The 14,828-nt window shown below is 43.3% G+C and overlaps 1 protein-coding gene across 3 annotated transcripts in view; it reads left to right on the plus strand.

Moving 5' to 3' along the window:
- SLC44A5 (solute carrier family 44 member 5) overlaps nt 1-14,828 on the plus strand; it is a 184,956-nt gene that overhangs the window by 167,907 nt on the left and 2,221 nt on the right. For 2 of the 3 annotated variants that reach the window (XM_084637902.1, XM_084637903.1), the window contains exons 19-22: nt 6,758-6,828; nt 8,416-8,504; nt 9,243-9,327; nt 11,739-14,692. In XM_084637902.1, coding sequence (XP_084494028.1) covers nt 6,758-6,828; nt 8,416-8,504; nt 9,243-9,327; nt 11,739-11,851 — 358 coding nt within the window. In that variant the 3' untranslated portion in view covers nt 11,852-14,692. Of the gene's footprint in view, nt 1-6,757; nt 6,829-8,415; nt 8,505-9,242; nt 9,328-11,738; nt 14,693-14,828 lie in introns of those variants that run through there. The other variant, XM_084637904.1, reaches the window with a different exon arrangement.

Here is a 14,828-nt window from a genome sequence, read left to right on the forward strand (position 1 = left end):
AGTAGGGAAAGCTAACTAGTCTTTGTTTCCTCTAAGATTTTTCGTTAAAGGCTACAATTATGGTATGGAAATCTTCAGTAAATTTAACGTTTGCAGTGTTGTTGTGGCTGTGTTGGGCTCAGGATATTAGAGAGACAAGGCAGGTGAAGTAATACCTGTTTGTGAAAGAGACAAGGTTTCAAGCTACACAGAGCTCTCCTTCAGGCCTGGGAAAGGCACTCAAAGAGTCACAGCTAAATACAAGGTGGGGAACAGGTTGTTAAGCATAAATAAGGCTAAGATTTTGTCATGTTTATTTTTAGTAAAAGTCATGGACAGGTCACAGGCAATAAACAAAAATTCACATAAGCAGTGACCGGTTTGTGACTTTTGCTGCTGCAGTTCCATGGTTTCCCCTGTCACTGTGGTGGCTGGGAGCTGCAGAGGTGTCCCCACCCCCCTTCCCCGCATGGCTGTCCCTGTCGCTGGAACCCAAAGGAGGGCCCCCTGAGTAGGGTGATCAGATGTTCTGATTTTATAGGGACAGCCCTGATATTTGGGGCTTTTTCTTATACAAGCATCTATCACCTCCCATCCACTGTCCTGATTTTTCACACTTGCTTTCTGGTCACCCTACCGCTGAGGAGGCTGTCGCCTGTCGCTGGAACCCTGCAGGGAGACCCGAGGAGGCTGTCGTCTTGTCGCTGGAATGCTGCCGGGGCGCCACTGGCTGCCAGCTCCTGTCCCGCAGACCCAGGGGCTGAAGCAGAAAATGTCACGGAGGTCTCTGGAAGTCACATCTGCGCCACCACAGCTAGTCTTCTGCAATTAAAAACCAGGGCCGTGATAGGGAGTAGCGAGCAGGGTGATTGCCTGGGCCCCCATGCCACAGGGTCCCCCACAAAGCTAAATTCGACTTCAGCCCTGGGTGTTGGGCCTCAGGGCCCCGGAGTCACCCCCATGTGGTGGGGCTTCGGCTTTCTTCCCTGGGCCCAGGCGAGTCTAACACTGGCTCTGCTTGGTGGCCCCCCTGAAACCTGCTTGTGGCCCCCCAGGGGGCCCCAGCCCCCTGGTTGAGAACCACTCTCTTACAGTATGTGTTAATTACATGTGCTAAACAATCTGTTCCATCTTGCATTTAGCTGTGACACTCTGAGTACCTTTCCAAAAGCTGAAGAAGAGCTCTCTGGGCCATGTCTGCACTACAAACTTTGGGCAATGCAAGTTACATCGGTATAAAGCTGCCGCAGATAGTATATCACTTGTGCACGTGCATATTTGGCTCCTTTTACAATTGCTGCATGTACTCACCAGGGGTACTTGTATCAATGCATGATGCAGTGCACCATGGGTAGGTATCCCAGTGTGCAACCCACCACCATCCAGCACACTGTCTTTTGGGGAGTTTAGCCAATGCAGAGTTGGGCAGACATAAGTCACACAAGTGATTGGGGGCGAGGGGTCAAGTTCCCAGTGTGCAGCTGTCTCCATCCCATAATGTCACTTGTATCCCATAATTTTCTTGCCTCTTTTTAAAATTCCCACAAACTTGTGCAGCCCTCCTCTCTGTTCACCATCTCTGACAGAAGCATGGAGCCTATACAGCTCTGCACTATTGTCATAAGCATTGCAAGCACAGGACTCACGATCCTCCAGCATTTGCAGGGTGGAAAATGACAATTTCTTGGAGGACAGGTTGCTGTGAGACATAGCAACCATTTCAGGGTTGTTGGTGGCATTCACGGAGACGCTGCAGATGGTGGAGTGCCGCTTCTGAGCCTGAGAAACTAGCACTGACTGGTGGGATAGCATCGTAATACAGGCTTGGGATGATGAGCAGTGGCTGCAGAACTTTTGGATGCACAAGGCCACATTCCTGGATCTATGTGCTGAGCTCACCCCAGCACTCCAGCGCAGGGACATCAGAATGAAAGCTACGCTGACAATGAAGAAGTGAGTGGCAATGGCACTGTGAAAACTTGCAATGCTGGATTGCTACCAGTCATTGGGAAATCATTTCAGAGTTGGCAAATCCATCATGGGGGACATGGTCATGCAAGTATGCAGGGCCATTAATCGTCTCCTCCTGGCAGTGTGCCAGTGGATGGATCTGCAGCAAAGGGGTTCCTGAACTGCAGTGGAGCGACAGATGCCACGCATGTCCCTATTTTGGCACTGGACCACCTTGCCACAGAGTACATCAGCAGAAAGGGCTACTTTTCTATGGTTATGCAAGCCCTGGTGGATCATCAGGGATGCCTCACCGACATCCGTGTTGGCTGATCAGGGAAGATCCATGACACTAGCATCTTTCAGAGCACAGGACTGTTCAGAAAGCTAGAAGCAGGGACTTTCTCTCCTGACCAGCAGATTGCCATTGGCAATGTTGAAATACTAGTAGTGATCCTGGGGTACCCAGCCTACCCCTTGCTCCCTTGGCTCACCTTGATAGCACCAAGGAAAGATTCAACTACTCTCTCGGCAGGTGTAGAATGACAGTAGAATGCGCTTTTGGTAGATTGAAAGGACGCTGGCATTATTTACTCATAATATTGAATCACAGTGGGGAAAAACCCATCCCAGAGGTTACAGCTGCCTGCTGTGTCCTAAATAATACCTGTGAAGGGGAAAAGTTGTCACCAGGGTGGAGGGCAGAGGTGGAGCAGCTGTCTGCTGAGTTTGAACAGCCAGACACAAGAGCTATTAGAAAAGCTCAACATGGAGCTATAGGGCTCAGGGAAGCTTTGGAAGAGCACTTTAACAGCGAGCCACAACAATGTGTTGTGGTGTATTGTGCTCTGCCTGGCCCTGCTGTTTTGAGGCCCGTTAGGAATTGTGTGGTGCTTGGTGCACATCTACGAATATAACCTTGTCACTGCACCTATTAATTTTACAGTGTACATTTGTGATTATTATTACCCTCTGTTTGTCACTGGTCCTATGAGTTGTGTCACACTGTACAGCAACAAGTGGCTGCTTTCAGAACTGCTAGGCACTCTGCAGCATATGCTGTGAGCTAATAAAGATGAATTATTTTCCAGTTTTGTTCAGTAACAAAACTAGTGCAAAGAAAAATCTGTGCAATCTAACAGCAAATACATTAAGAACTTAATAAATTAATGGATTAGAACTTAACAAGGGGCAAAAACATTCCTGTTCATTTTACCTACACATACTGCAACTGTGGATTTCACAGGTGAGTGTATGTGAAACTGTGGTTGTCCTTAATGTCCCTAGAGTGAAGTGGGAGGGGTAGGGATATGGCCCCTGATACCACCTGGAATGTTGAGGGGGGTATAGGGAGATGCCGTAATGGAGTTCTCTATGGACTGCAAAGGGAGGTGACCCTGTGATTGTTGAGTCTGTAGTGTCTGGAGAAGTCCCATTATGTCCTGGTGAATCGCCCTCTGCTGGGACTTCTGGGCCAAAACCCTGTATGCTCTTTCCTTCTCCAGGTTGTCTGCAATGTTTATCTTCCAGGCCCTTTGCTTATGATATGATTCAGCACTGACTAATAGGATCTCACTGAACATGTCATGCCTAGCCTCTTCTTTCTCCTCTGTAAGTGGCTCAGGCATTCCGTGGATGTGGAGGGGGAAACCCCTCAAGACCACAACAGCAGTAGCTGGAGACAAAACAGACAGAGGTACCATTGTCAATATAGTCACAATGAAAACTGAAAGTTAAGATTCAGAACTTCCCCCTTTCCTTGCTCCCCTACAGTTTTAAACAAGACATGCTTATGTACACTTCTGCTTTAGAGAACTTGTACACGGCACCACTCACAGCACTGGCCGCAGTGAGTAAGGCCCACAAGGTTGAGGGAAAGGAGGAGGAAATTGCTCGGTTGCATGAAACTTTCTGTATAGGGCACTAGCACTGAATACTGGCAATGTTTTCCACAGGCAGTGGTGATTTTATCTGATATCTCACTCCTGAGGGTAACAAAGGCAGAAAGAACACATCTGCTGATGGTGTCCCAAAGCTGCCCGGGCCCATATGCTGCTAGCCTGTATACTGCAGTGGTGCCTGCTGAAGTTATTGCTGAGGGCAGCCGTACCTAGAAACCTTCGGGAGAGGATTGCAGGGTAGCTCCATGAAAGTTTCATGGAGATGTCTCAGGAGGATTCAAAGGACATCTCTGTGTACATAAACAAACTGACCCGCATGACCCCCCCTTGCCTAACTCTGCAGGGGAATGAACACCAGGTAACTCTACTTATCTTTGTTGTACCACTACCTCTTCTAGTACAAGTATGTTAATGAAAAGTCAGTAGCTGTGCCTTGTTAAGTTGGGCAGAGATATCAGTACGTTGTTGTAATGGGATATACAGTTACACACTTACCTGAGGTTATTTCCCCTGCATTGGGCTCGCCCATGCTCAACTGCCAGGACTGACTGGATGGGTGGAGTCCAGACAGGTCCTGGCTTGTGGCATAGCTGGACCTCCTGGTCATATGTCCCCCATCCTCCTCCATCTCCTTTTCACTGTTCACACCAGGATCCCGTGACTTGGGCTCCTTAAAAGTATCCACAAGGTGTTCTGCAGGGTGGTAGTGGGGTCTTTACCAAGTGCAGCATGCAGCTATTTGGCAAAATGGCAGGTCTGCGGCTCAGCACCAGATTGACAGTTTGTCTTCCTGGCCTTATGATATGCCTGTTGCAGTTCCTTTGCTTTCACACAGTACTGCATCTGATCACTGTTGTACCCCTTCTCCTGCATCCCCTGAGCAATCTGCTCACAGATGTCCATGTTTCTGTGGCTGGTCCATAGTTGTGCTTGCACAGCATCTTCTTCCCACAGACCAGGAGATCCAATATCTCCTGTCTACTCCAAGCCAGAGCGCATCTGGAGTGTGTAGCCAGCATGGCCAGCTGGGCAGTTGCACACAACAATGGAGAACTGCTAAGTGTGCTCACCAAGTTGGATAATCAGGAAAAGGCATTTCAAAAATGTGGAGGGCTTAAAAGGGGAAGGGGACCTTCTGGTCTCAATGACCCTGGGCAGAGGAACTATCAATTGTGACCAGAGCAGTCCGTGTCTTGCATTGTGGGAAGGCTGCTGGAGGTCTGTTAGTTTGCCATAAGTAACATTCTCACTGCATCGACCTCCATACATCGACCATGGCTCAACACTGCCCATTGCTGTAACAAGCCACTTAGATCAGTGGGAGACCAATTTAAATGTAGACACATGCACAACTAGGTCAATGCAAAGTGGCTTATGTCCGCCTAACTATGTAGTGTAGACCAGGCCTGTAGCTCGAAAGCTTGTCTCTTTCACCAACAGAAGTTGGTGCAATAAAAGATATTACCTCACCCACCTTGTCTCTAGTAAATTTCATTACAGCGATCTGAGATCAGATCAGAGAACTAACATATTTTTCACAAGAGTATAGTGGGGGATGCTGAAAGGTAGTCCCAGAGGTATGTGTCTCAGGGGGAGTTTGGAGAGTGAGCCTGCCTTGTACTCACCCTGCAGCAGCAGCTCTTGTCCTGCAGAGCTGGGCCCAGCTCCCTGACCTGGGCATTACAACCTGGCACATGGGATCACAGCACTGCTTATGTTTGGCCTGTCCGCCCATCTGTAGATGAAGGCAGATGGGCCAGACCTGATTGGTACTGTGACACAGTGCACCAGGTTGCAACACTACTCGATTTGGGGCCTAATCAAATATGTTTTTACAGCTATTTCCAAGATTTCATAGACTTTACTCAAATTCATGATTACCATGACCTCCATGACAAAATCATAGCCCTAGCTATCGCTTCCACTCCTGTCCCTTATGCTACTGCTCTTAATCACCAAGAGCAATAGCTAGGAGCCAGGCAAATCTTGTATTGTTTTGAAATAGGATTTTCTACTCTGTATATTCTAGTTCTAATTCCTAACTCTGACAGGCTAATGTGGTTTGTTTTCTTTAATTTGGTTGTTGATTGTTGATTTCATGCTGGTACATTACATTACCATATACATCGCCTTCATTGTTGTTAAGTGTCTTGCAATACCAGTCTCATTTCCATGCAATGAGTCAGGCAGGATTTTGATCAGAGGCTCCCTGCAATAAGCCCCGATTCTGGCCTCCTTTCCTTCCTGTTGTTTTCAGTCTGATTACAAGGAAGACTGAGCAATACAGACTTACTGTCAATTTTTCTGACTCCTTACATTCATTCACCTGGGGCTGATTCCCTGCTTTGAGATTGCCCTGCTGTGCTGTGCTGAGACACCTCAACAAAGCCTTGAGGTTTGAGTGCATTCTGAAAGCAGAGACAATGTGGCTAGCAAGGACTGAATAAAATGGACAAAAGTTTACTGACAGCACATAAAAATGCTGGGTTTCCTACGTTTTGGTGCTCAGTTCACCTGCTAGGGCTGGCCTGCCCATGATCCTGCTTTGAAGAAAAGGCTGAAATAGAGAAATATGCTAATGTCTTTATCAACAAGAGCAACACCCAATTAATAGCTTTCAAGTGCTGTCAGCAGTTGCTGTAGCGTGGCCCTGTTCAGCAATGTGCTGAATGCTCTCACCTCTCATTGATTTTGTTAGGAGTCAAAGGTCCTTAGCCCCTCAAAAGACTGGCATTTAAAATGCTACCCTCCTGTATTGTCTCCATATTGATTTTTTGCATTGTTATATTGTTGGCCCAAGGACCAGTGCAAGACAATGACCTTTCTGAGCCAGTTTCATCAACTTTCCATGGATTTCATGGAATATGAAAAGACTAGAGATGTTCTGTTTTGAGGTGCTCAAACACCGTTTGTCCTCTCTTGAATAGAGTTGCGGTGCTGGACAAAGTTACAGATTTCTTGTTGTTCCTTGGGAAACTTCTCGTTGCTGGTGGTGTAGGTAAGTCAGTTATTTCAATGTAACGTTGATTCTTATTCCCTACTAGCCTGGAATATGCTAAACTTGTGTGTTCAGACGACACATCACGGACTTGCTCTTGCAAACCTTGATACCATAAGCACTAATCACTTGAACAAAGAATTACAGGATTGAGCCCAAAGAAGCATGTTTTCCCTCTCTTTTTTTATCTCACTTTGTGCATTTGACAGTATTTTTTGTAGTCACTTCCACTGTTCTTGTGCGGGTGTGTGATGGCTGCCATCTTAGTTGACACACTGGGGATTGAACTGGGGAACCTCCAGAATTAAAAACATAAGTCTCTACACCTTGAACTAAAGTTGTTTGCCTTGGACTGTAACAGACTCATATCTTCTGTGGATCTGGCAGAGAGGGGAACCTGTAATGTACCATCCCCAGTGTGTTACAGGTGCACATCCTTCCCCAGATCATGCAAGAGGGTATTTATCAGCAGCACTGTAACTGAAACCAAACTGTCAGCAAGCAGCATGCACAGAGAGAAAGAGGAGTGGAGGAGAGACAAGGTGGGCCTGAGCATCTTTTGTGATGTTGCACTCAGGCCTGTCCAAAAGACCCTTCCAAACACAAGCAGGGGAGCAGACAAAACCTAACACTTTTACAGTTTTTCCTTTCATACTAATAAAAGTCTGGATATACTGTTCAGTGTGCTGCAGCAGAAAACCATTTTTTTTAAATTGGTCCATTTTAAAAATTCAAGTTGACGGTGTCCCCTTCAGGCCTTTTAAACTGTCACAAGAGTTTCAAAACATGATTTCATTGATGCCCATCTTTTATATTTTGTGTATTTTTAAAAAAATTCCTAAATGGATTATTTTTTTTACCAGAAGATGAAAATTAGAACGGAGACCAAATCTGTAATGTTTTTGTCATTACTGTAGACTGACTTTCAAAATGGGAAGGCAAATGTGATTTGAAACTGTCTCTGAAATGTGAGCCATGAAATGCTAAATTGATTCATGTTTTCCTCCTCCTTAAGGATACATTCTGTAGGATAATTCATTAACGTGTCTTTTCTGTTCTGTATGGTACAGATATGATGATGAATTAATGTATGTAGCTCTAGATTTATCATTAAGTGTATTTATCAGTAGCTATGCCATTTCTATTTTTAATCTCAAATAGTTAAATATTCCTCCAAGGGGTGAAAGCTAAAGCCACAGGCTTTTGTTCACTTATGTCTTTTAATTTATTTTTTTCAAGATCAGTCTGATGGTCTTTTTTATTATCATGCATTTGATTGTATCGTATATTCTTATTTATTAGTTTTGATATAAAACCCAGTCTGACTCATGAAATAAAACAATTGATTCAAGTCTTTCTGGCCCCACAAGTATCTTTATGATGATGCATTTATATGCCATTTCTGTTCTAGTCAGAATACAGATCCTAGGGATAATTAATATCTAGAGATTTATTGCTCAAAGCCTCTTGTGTAAACGATGCCTGAGTGTGTTTTCAGCTGTGCCTGTCTTACCCATTCCTCATGAGTGTGGAAGTCCCAGATACTCGTGTGAATAACTAATGGCCTGTACCCTGTGCTTCTTACAGGTGTCCTAGCCTTCTTTTTCTTCACACACCGAATACCAGTGTTCACACAAGAAACACCAACATTAAATTACTACTGGGTACCCCTCTTGGTAAGGATGCGGTTTACATTCTTAGGATGCTGGGGGAGTTTTGAGGGGCAGCTCTGGGTCAGTTCTTGGGGAGCACTGGCAACAGCAACTCCACCTTCCTGTCAATGCGCAGCATCCTCTCCTGTGGCTAGCCAGCTCTGCCAAACTCCTTCCCTCCCTGACTCAGTTCAGGTAGCTTTGTACCATTATGGTGCTGCAGTGAGCCTCAAGGGACTTTGTACCTTCTGTGTGCAGGAGAGTTAGGTTCCAGGCCAGCTCTGCACAAACCTCCACAAACAGCACTGGGGTAGACGATGGGGAACCAATGGTCTTCCTAAGGGAGGAGGTCTACAGAGCAAAGAGAAGGCACTTGGCTCCCATGTAAATGATTTCCTTGTGGATTCCCTCATAGATCTTGGGATATCTGCAGGTTGGGTGGTGGGCCCTCTTTCTTGAATGGGCAATCTGAGAGAACTCCATGAACTGAAACAGAGTTTCTTAGCCCTTTTGTGGGTTTTCCTGCACTGGGAACAACATGATTCCAAGTTGCCATCTTAGAAATTGGTAACAGATGTATGTCATCACACGGTGACTTTAATCTGTGATCTTTTGCCTCAGCAGCAAGACTACTGCAGAATTATGGAACTGTAAATAAATCCTTTCCTGCTGGTTTAACAGACTAAGTTCTTGTTTGTTCTTGTTTTTTGAGGTGATGTTGCCATGATGGTGTCAAATGTATGTGTTTGGGTTTTTTTGCAGACTGTCATTATTGGCTCTTACCTAATTGCACATGGGTTCTTCAGTGTCTATGCAATGTGTGTTGATACACTTTTCCTCTGCTTTTGTAAGTACTGAGTCCTCTTTCATTGACACTTTTCTTCTGATGACATGCAGGGAAAGAGCTATCTTGTCTGTTTCCTTACAGAATTCACGTGACATGCTGGCATATTGTGGGAATAAGGAATTGCTGCTATTCTTAATACAAGCGGTTTAATTTTACTACCAAGGGGATTGTAAAGCTCAGTGATCAGATATGCCTTCATTAGGCTATTTGCCAAGCTAGTGAAGTATATCTGGGGCTCACTGGGGTCTCTGGCTTTTTGTTTATTAAATGTTTCCTAATTTTTACTAACACTTTGCTTCTGGGTGTTTTGTAACTAGATGTGTCGACAATTCACTCACACATCTTACTAATGCCACTGGGCTTTGCACTCAGGTGTTCTCCTCCAGCAAATGCTTTATGTCGCTGATAACCTCATTGTCCTTGTGGTTTCATACTAATAACCACAACAAAAGCTTCATGCTGACGTAACATGAAATTACCTTAAAATACCATTTTAAAACTGTCAGTCCCTTGTGACCCCATAACAAACAGCTGCTGACTCTTGAAAGGAAGGCAGTTTAGGGGCATGTTTGACTTCTTGTTCAGAGAATGCTCAAATTACCAGAGAAATCAATTGGTCTCAGTTTAGACCCTAATTATAAGAACAAGGTGTGCTCGCTAAAGGGAACTCATTCCTTTTGCCAGACTTAATAAAATTTAAAACATAAAGATTGGATTCTACTATAATGGGAGCAGTCCTGGCAGGTCAGAGCAGGAGTATATTGCACTGGTCAACATTGCATCTGGCTGCATTATTTGACCCTGCTAACTAGTCTAATAGTCCCTATGGCCAAGGATTCCTAAGTGCATATTGTGGCAGTGGGACCTTGAGGCGGGTAAGCATGACTAAGGGCTTAATCTCCTCCCCGACCTCCATTTGGGTAAATTCTCTAACTCCTCTGAAATCTAGCCCCATTGTTAGAAGCAAAGCAGTGAAGTGGACCCCAAGCTCAGCCCTTGCTGCCTGGAGCCTCTGTTCCCTTGGAACAGGCCAGAACAGCAGTGACACAGGAATTGGAGCACACTGGCATGCGGGGGGTGACACAGAATAAAGTAAATCAAAACCATTTTCTTACCTCCTCCTACCACCTTTAATAACCATATGTATTTATTTATTGCAATGGGCCTGTTTCTCCTTTCACAGCGGTGTAAATCAGGAGTAATCCACTGATGTGAGAGAGGAATCAGAGGGGAGGAGTTTAGAGGCTCACAAGAATCAATCAGTTTCCTTCTCCATTTGATCACAAGACTTAGATGCACTGGCAGTTTGTCTTGGAGTAGGGAATTAGGTGTCAGGAGACATGCGTTTTTTTATTTTGAGCTGTGCCACTGACTCATTGTGTGACATTTAGCCTGAATCCTGCAAAATGATCTACACAAGCAGCCCCATGCAGATCACAAGGCTCAAGTTCTCATTTTCCCTATCAGTAAATGTTACTCTCTCTTTGCAAACTGCTTTGGGATCCTTGCATGAAAAGGTTCTTGTACACACGCAAAATATTACAGTTTATTGGTGCAATTGAGGCATAGCAAATCATTTCAGTCTTGAGCATTCTTTAGAAGAATACAAATCATTCATTCTTTTATAATCTGAGGTATAATATTAATAATCATCAGTAACTCATGTCACAGCTCTGAAGATATCTCCTAGTTTTCACCAGTTCATTCACTGTTTGACTGTCTCTTTTAGGGGAGAGGGAAGGTAGAAGCGAAATGCATTAAAATTAATGGGAAAAGTAATATTTTCTTGTAAGTTTCTTTCCTCGTGTGGTAAAACTCTTGAGTCTCCATGCCATTATTCAAAACTTACATTCCACTCTGCTTCCCATGTCATGTACAGCTGTGTATTATGGGAGCAGAACATTGTGCACTCATGGGGTCAGATTTTCAAAAGAGCTCTGCTTCCTTTTAGGGACAGATTTTCGAAAATGCTGAAAACCCAGCAGTTTCCTGTATGACACTTTTGGCCAGATTTTCAAAAACTAAACACCCACAATACCAGGCTGTTCTGGCCCTAGTTGTGTGTGCTGAGCCCTTCTGAAAATTCCAGTGCAATTTTTAAACAAAAGAACTGGAAGAATTAAAAGGATTGATGTGCATAACTTTAGAATGTCAATGTAGCCCTCCACTGACATTTGTCTGTTTTGATGTAAAACCTCCTCTGATTTGGAAAAAAGTGGAACTTGGTGCTTTTCCAGTGTCCACCAGCAACTTAACAGTGCAGCTAAATTGTCGGGTATCAGATTTTCTAACGTTCTTTTTTCTGCTTTTCCCCTTGTTCAATTCTTTACCCTTTTATGTTTGTTTGTTCATTTTTTGTTTAATTGCACTGCTGCTTGCTGCTTTGGCTGCTTTTGCTGATGCAAATTCAGGTGAAGATTTGGAAAGAAATGATGGATCCACAGCAAAACCGTACTACATGTCAGCTAGCCTGCACCGAATTCTGGGAAAGAAGGAACTAAGCCCTAAGAAGGCAATGGGATAACTTTAAAAAATTGCTGAAAATCAAAACAATGTCACTTTTAAGTGGAATGTTTATAAACTAGGCAAAAGTTAAAACTGTAAATGATGCTTCTGGTTGATGGGTGATTCTTTTTCTTTTTGCTTGTATCTAAAATCAATTAGCAATTTGGTAACATCTAACTAGATAGGGAAATGCTTAAACTAAGAGCTGTGAAACAAGGCCACATTTTAGTTTATAGAGTGCCTATGAAAAAGGAAAATATAAATTTGAAGCATTTTTTATCCATAGCTAATGGTGTTTTAATAACTTTTGTAACACAGCTTGCTGTTTCAAATGACAGCTGTTTTGATAACATTTCTTTTTTATAAGTGTATCTTTATAAACGATATTCAGGCAATTTTTGAAAGCACTACACTATAACCTAATCAGCCATAAAAATAGATCAAGAGACTCCAGCGAACCAGCAGATGGTACTAAATTTGTAAATATGGTGCTATGGTTGTATTTTTACTGTACAAGCTGGTTGACAGCTTTTTAAACTGTGATTATATATGTACTAATAGTTCCCTACATAGATCTTTAGATCACCTCCATTACAAATTGTATATGTTAATAAATGAGAGAGGGTATCACCCAGGTTCAGTCTCAAAGAAGGTAGCCAGAGTAGACTACAGCTAAAACTTCTTTTTTGTGAAATCTCTTATAACAAAACTCCTTTTAGAACAGAATTTGGGTTAAACATTAACCTCCATTGAAGGAGCGTTCCACTGTACTTGAAGAACATGGTTTGTGGGAACCACAAACTTTCTATTTCCATCTGGTGCAAGATGAAAAATGTATAGCTCTCAGCTGATGTGAATGGGAGATGCCCTTGTATTAGTATCCCCTGTGCCTAATGGGTTCTGTGATTTTATTCTACATGATGTTGAGGTTGAGCTCCACCTGAAGTATGGAAAGGAAAAACTGAAATGTATCCATTTTCCTTGGAGGCAGGTCTTCATGGCCCTCTAGAAGCGCCAAGGAATTCTTATTTCCTGTGTCCATCCTAGATGGGCTTCCTCCCTCCTTCCATGGGCTGAATGCATTGTCTCTGTGGGACTCTCAGCTCCTGTTAGCCCATGAGTAAGTGGCCAGGGCTAGAAATAAAATCTGAGTCTCTCACCTGGTAAAGCAGAGCACTAACCATTTAGACCAAGGAGTCAGGCCCATAATGTTTGGTGTATGTTTAAATCATTAAAATTGCATGGTTATAAATGCAAAGGCTAGTAGTAGCTTTATACTATTGGTGTAATACATGTTAGTATTACACTAAGGGCTTGTGTACATGGTGCCAGCAAAGCGCACTAGAGGGGTGTGATTTGTAAAGCGTTTTAATGTGTTGCACCCTAACTGCCCTGTGTAGACCCTGATGCACTCTAAAAGGACTATGTTAAGGGAAACTTTACCTTTTAGAGCACGCCAGCAGGGTCTACACAGGGCAGTTAGAGTGTACCACGTTAGAGGGTTTTATAAACCACACCCATCTGGTGCTGTGTAGGCAAGCCCTAAAACCCCAATTCTGCAAGCCTTCAGTGCATGGAACTACCGCTGAAGTCAATGACAGTTCCACTTGTGCAGGGCTCACAGGATCAGCCCTATGTTTTATCTGAGGATTATGAAGAATAATACAAAGAATACATGATTACTGTAAATAGGAGGAATGGGTTACCTTTCAAGGTGATGTTACTTTTCTGAATTGGGCTAAAAATACTTTAACCTATTTAAATACTAATGTAGAATAATTGTTCTAAAGTTTAAGGGGGCCCAGTGGGCCAGCGTCCCACGAGGATCCAAAGCCAGTGAGGCTACATTCTAGCCTTCATGGGCTATAGAATTTTGAATTAAGTATTCCATGGCAGTCCACTTAACAAGAGTAGAAGCGGCAACATCATCCAGCTTTGTTGATATTACAGAAATTGAGCTCTCCTGGAGCTCAGTGAGAACCTCAGCATCAGAACACGGGCAGGTTCCTTTCCATTGGCTGAAGGTTGAGTCACATGGGAAAGAATTTTTAAGAGCCCATACTTTGCTTTCTGGAGGATAGCTCCATTCCCAAGGTCAACCAAGAAACAAGGGTTGGTATAATACAACAGAGATTAATCCTGCACTTCGGTGAATGGAGGGGAGTAGGAAGTTCCCATGATGCCTAAGTAATTTTGTTTATTAATACTGGCCATAGGTTGAATCAGTTTACTGTAGGTGAGTTATTCCACCCATATGTTTGGAGTAACTCCTGGAAAATGGAAGGATCTTGATCACATGGCCTATGCTTTCAAAAGTGACTAGCGGTTTTAGGGCCTTGATTTTTGAGTGTCCATCTTGAGACACTTTAAAGGAGCCTGGCTTTCAGAAAGTGGTGAACACCCACCCTTTGAAAACCAGGCTCTTTTACAAGGCTTCTCCAATTGGGTATTGAAAAACTCAGAAGCAAAAATGCAAGTCTCTCTTGAAAATTTAGGCTAGAATGAACTGTTTGGGCTGTGTGCAGTCATTCCATCACCTAAAAGTCTGCTAATTCTGGATCAGGCCCCAATGAAATATAGGATGGTACTGTAATTAGTTCATTAATTTGCACCTAGAAAGACTGAGCAGAGCCATCTATAGTTCTGCAGTGGATTGAAGAGTTTTACTGGATGCCCTACTGAAAAAGCATATTTCTGTGTACAATGTGCTTTTTGCCATATGAATGTAACCATAGAGTTTAATATGACATAATAGAAATAGTAGTAATAGTCCTATGATTAGAAGTTTTTTAATAAACCTATGCATTTGCTAGAAGAATTTCTAAAAGTTTTAAACTGAATTGATTGTTTATATACCATAGATATATATATAAAGTTCCTCCATTCATTACTATTTTGTGAGAATTAATTTAGACTATAAATGAACAATGTTTCTGAGAAGAGCATTTAAAAGCCATTTTTTTAAAATGAAACACTTAAGAGAACTGTGAAAATGC

The sequence above is a fragment of the Lepidochelys olivacea genome (genome assembly GCF_965140295.1).
Source record: "Lepidochelys olivacea isolate rLepOli2 genome assembly, chromosome: 8".
Classification (NCBI taxonomy): Eukaryota; Metazoa; Chordata; order Testudines; family Cheloniidae; genus Lepidochelys; species Lepidochelys olivacea.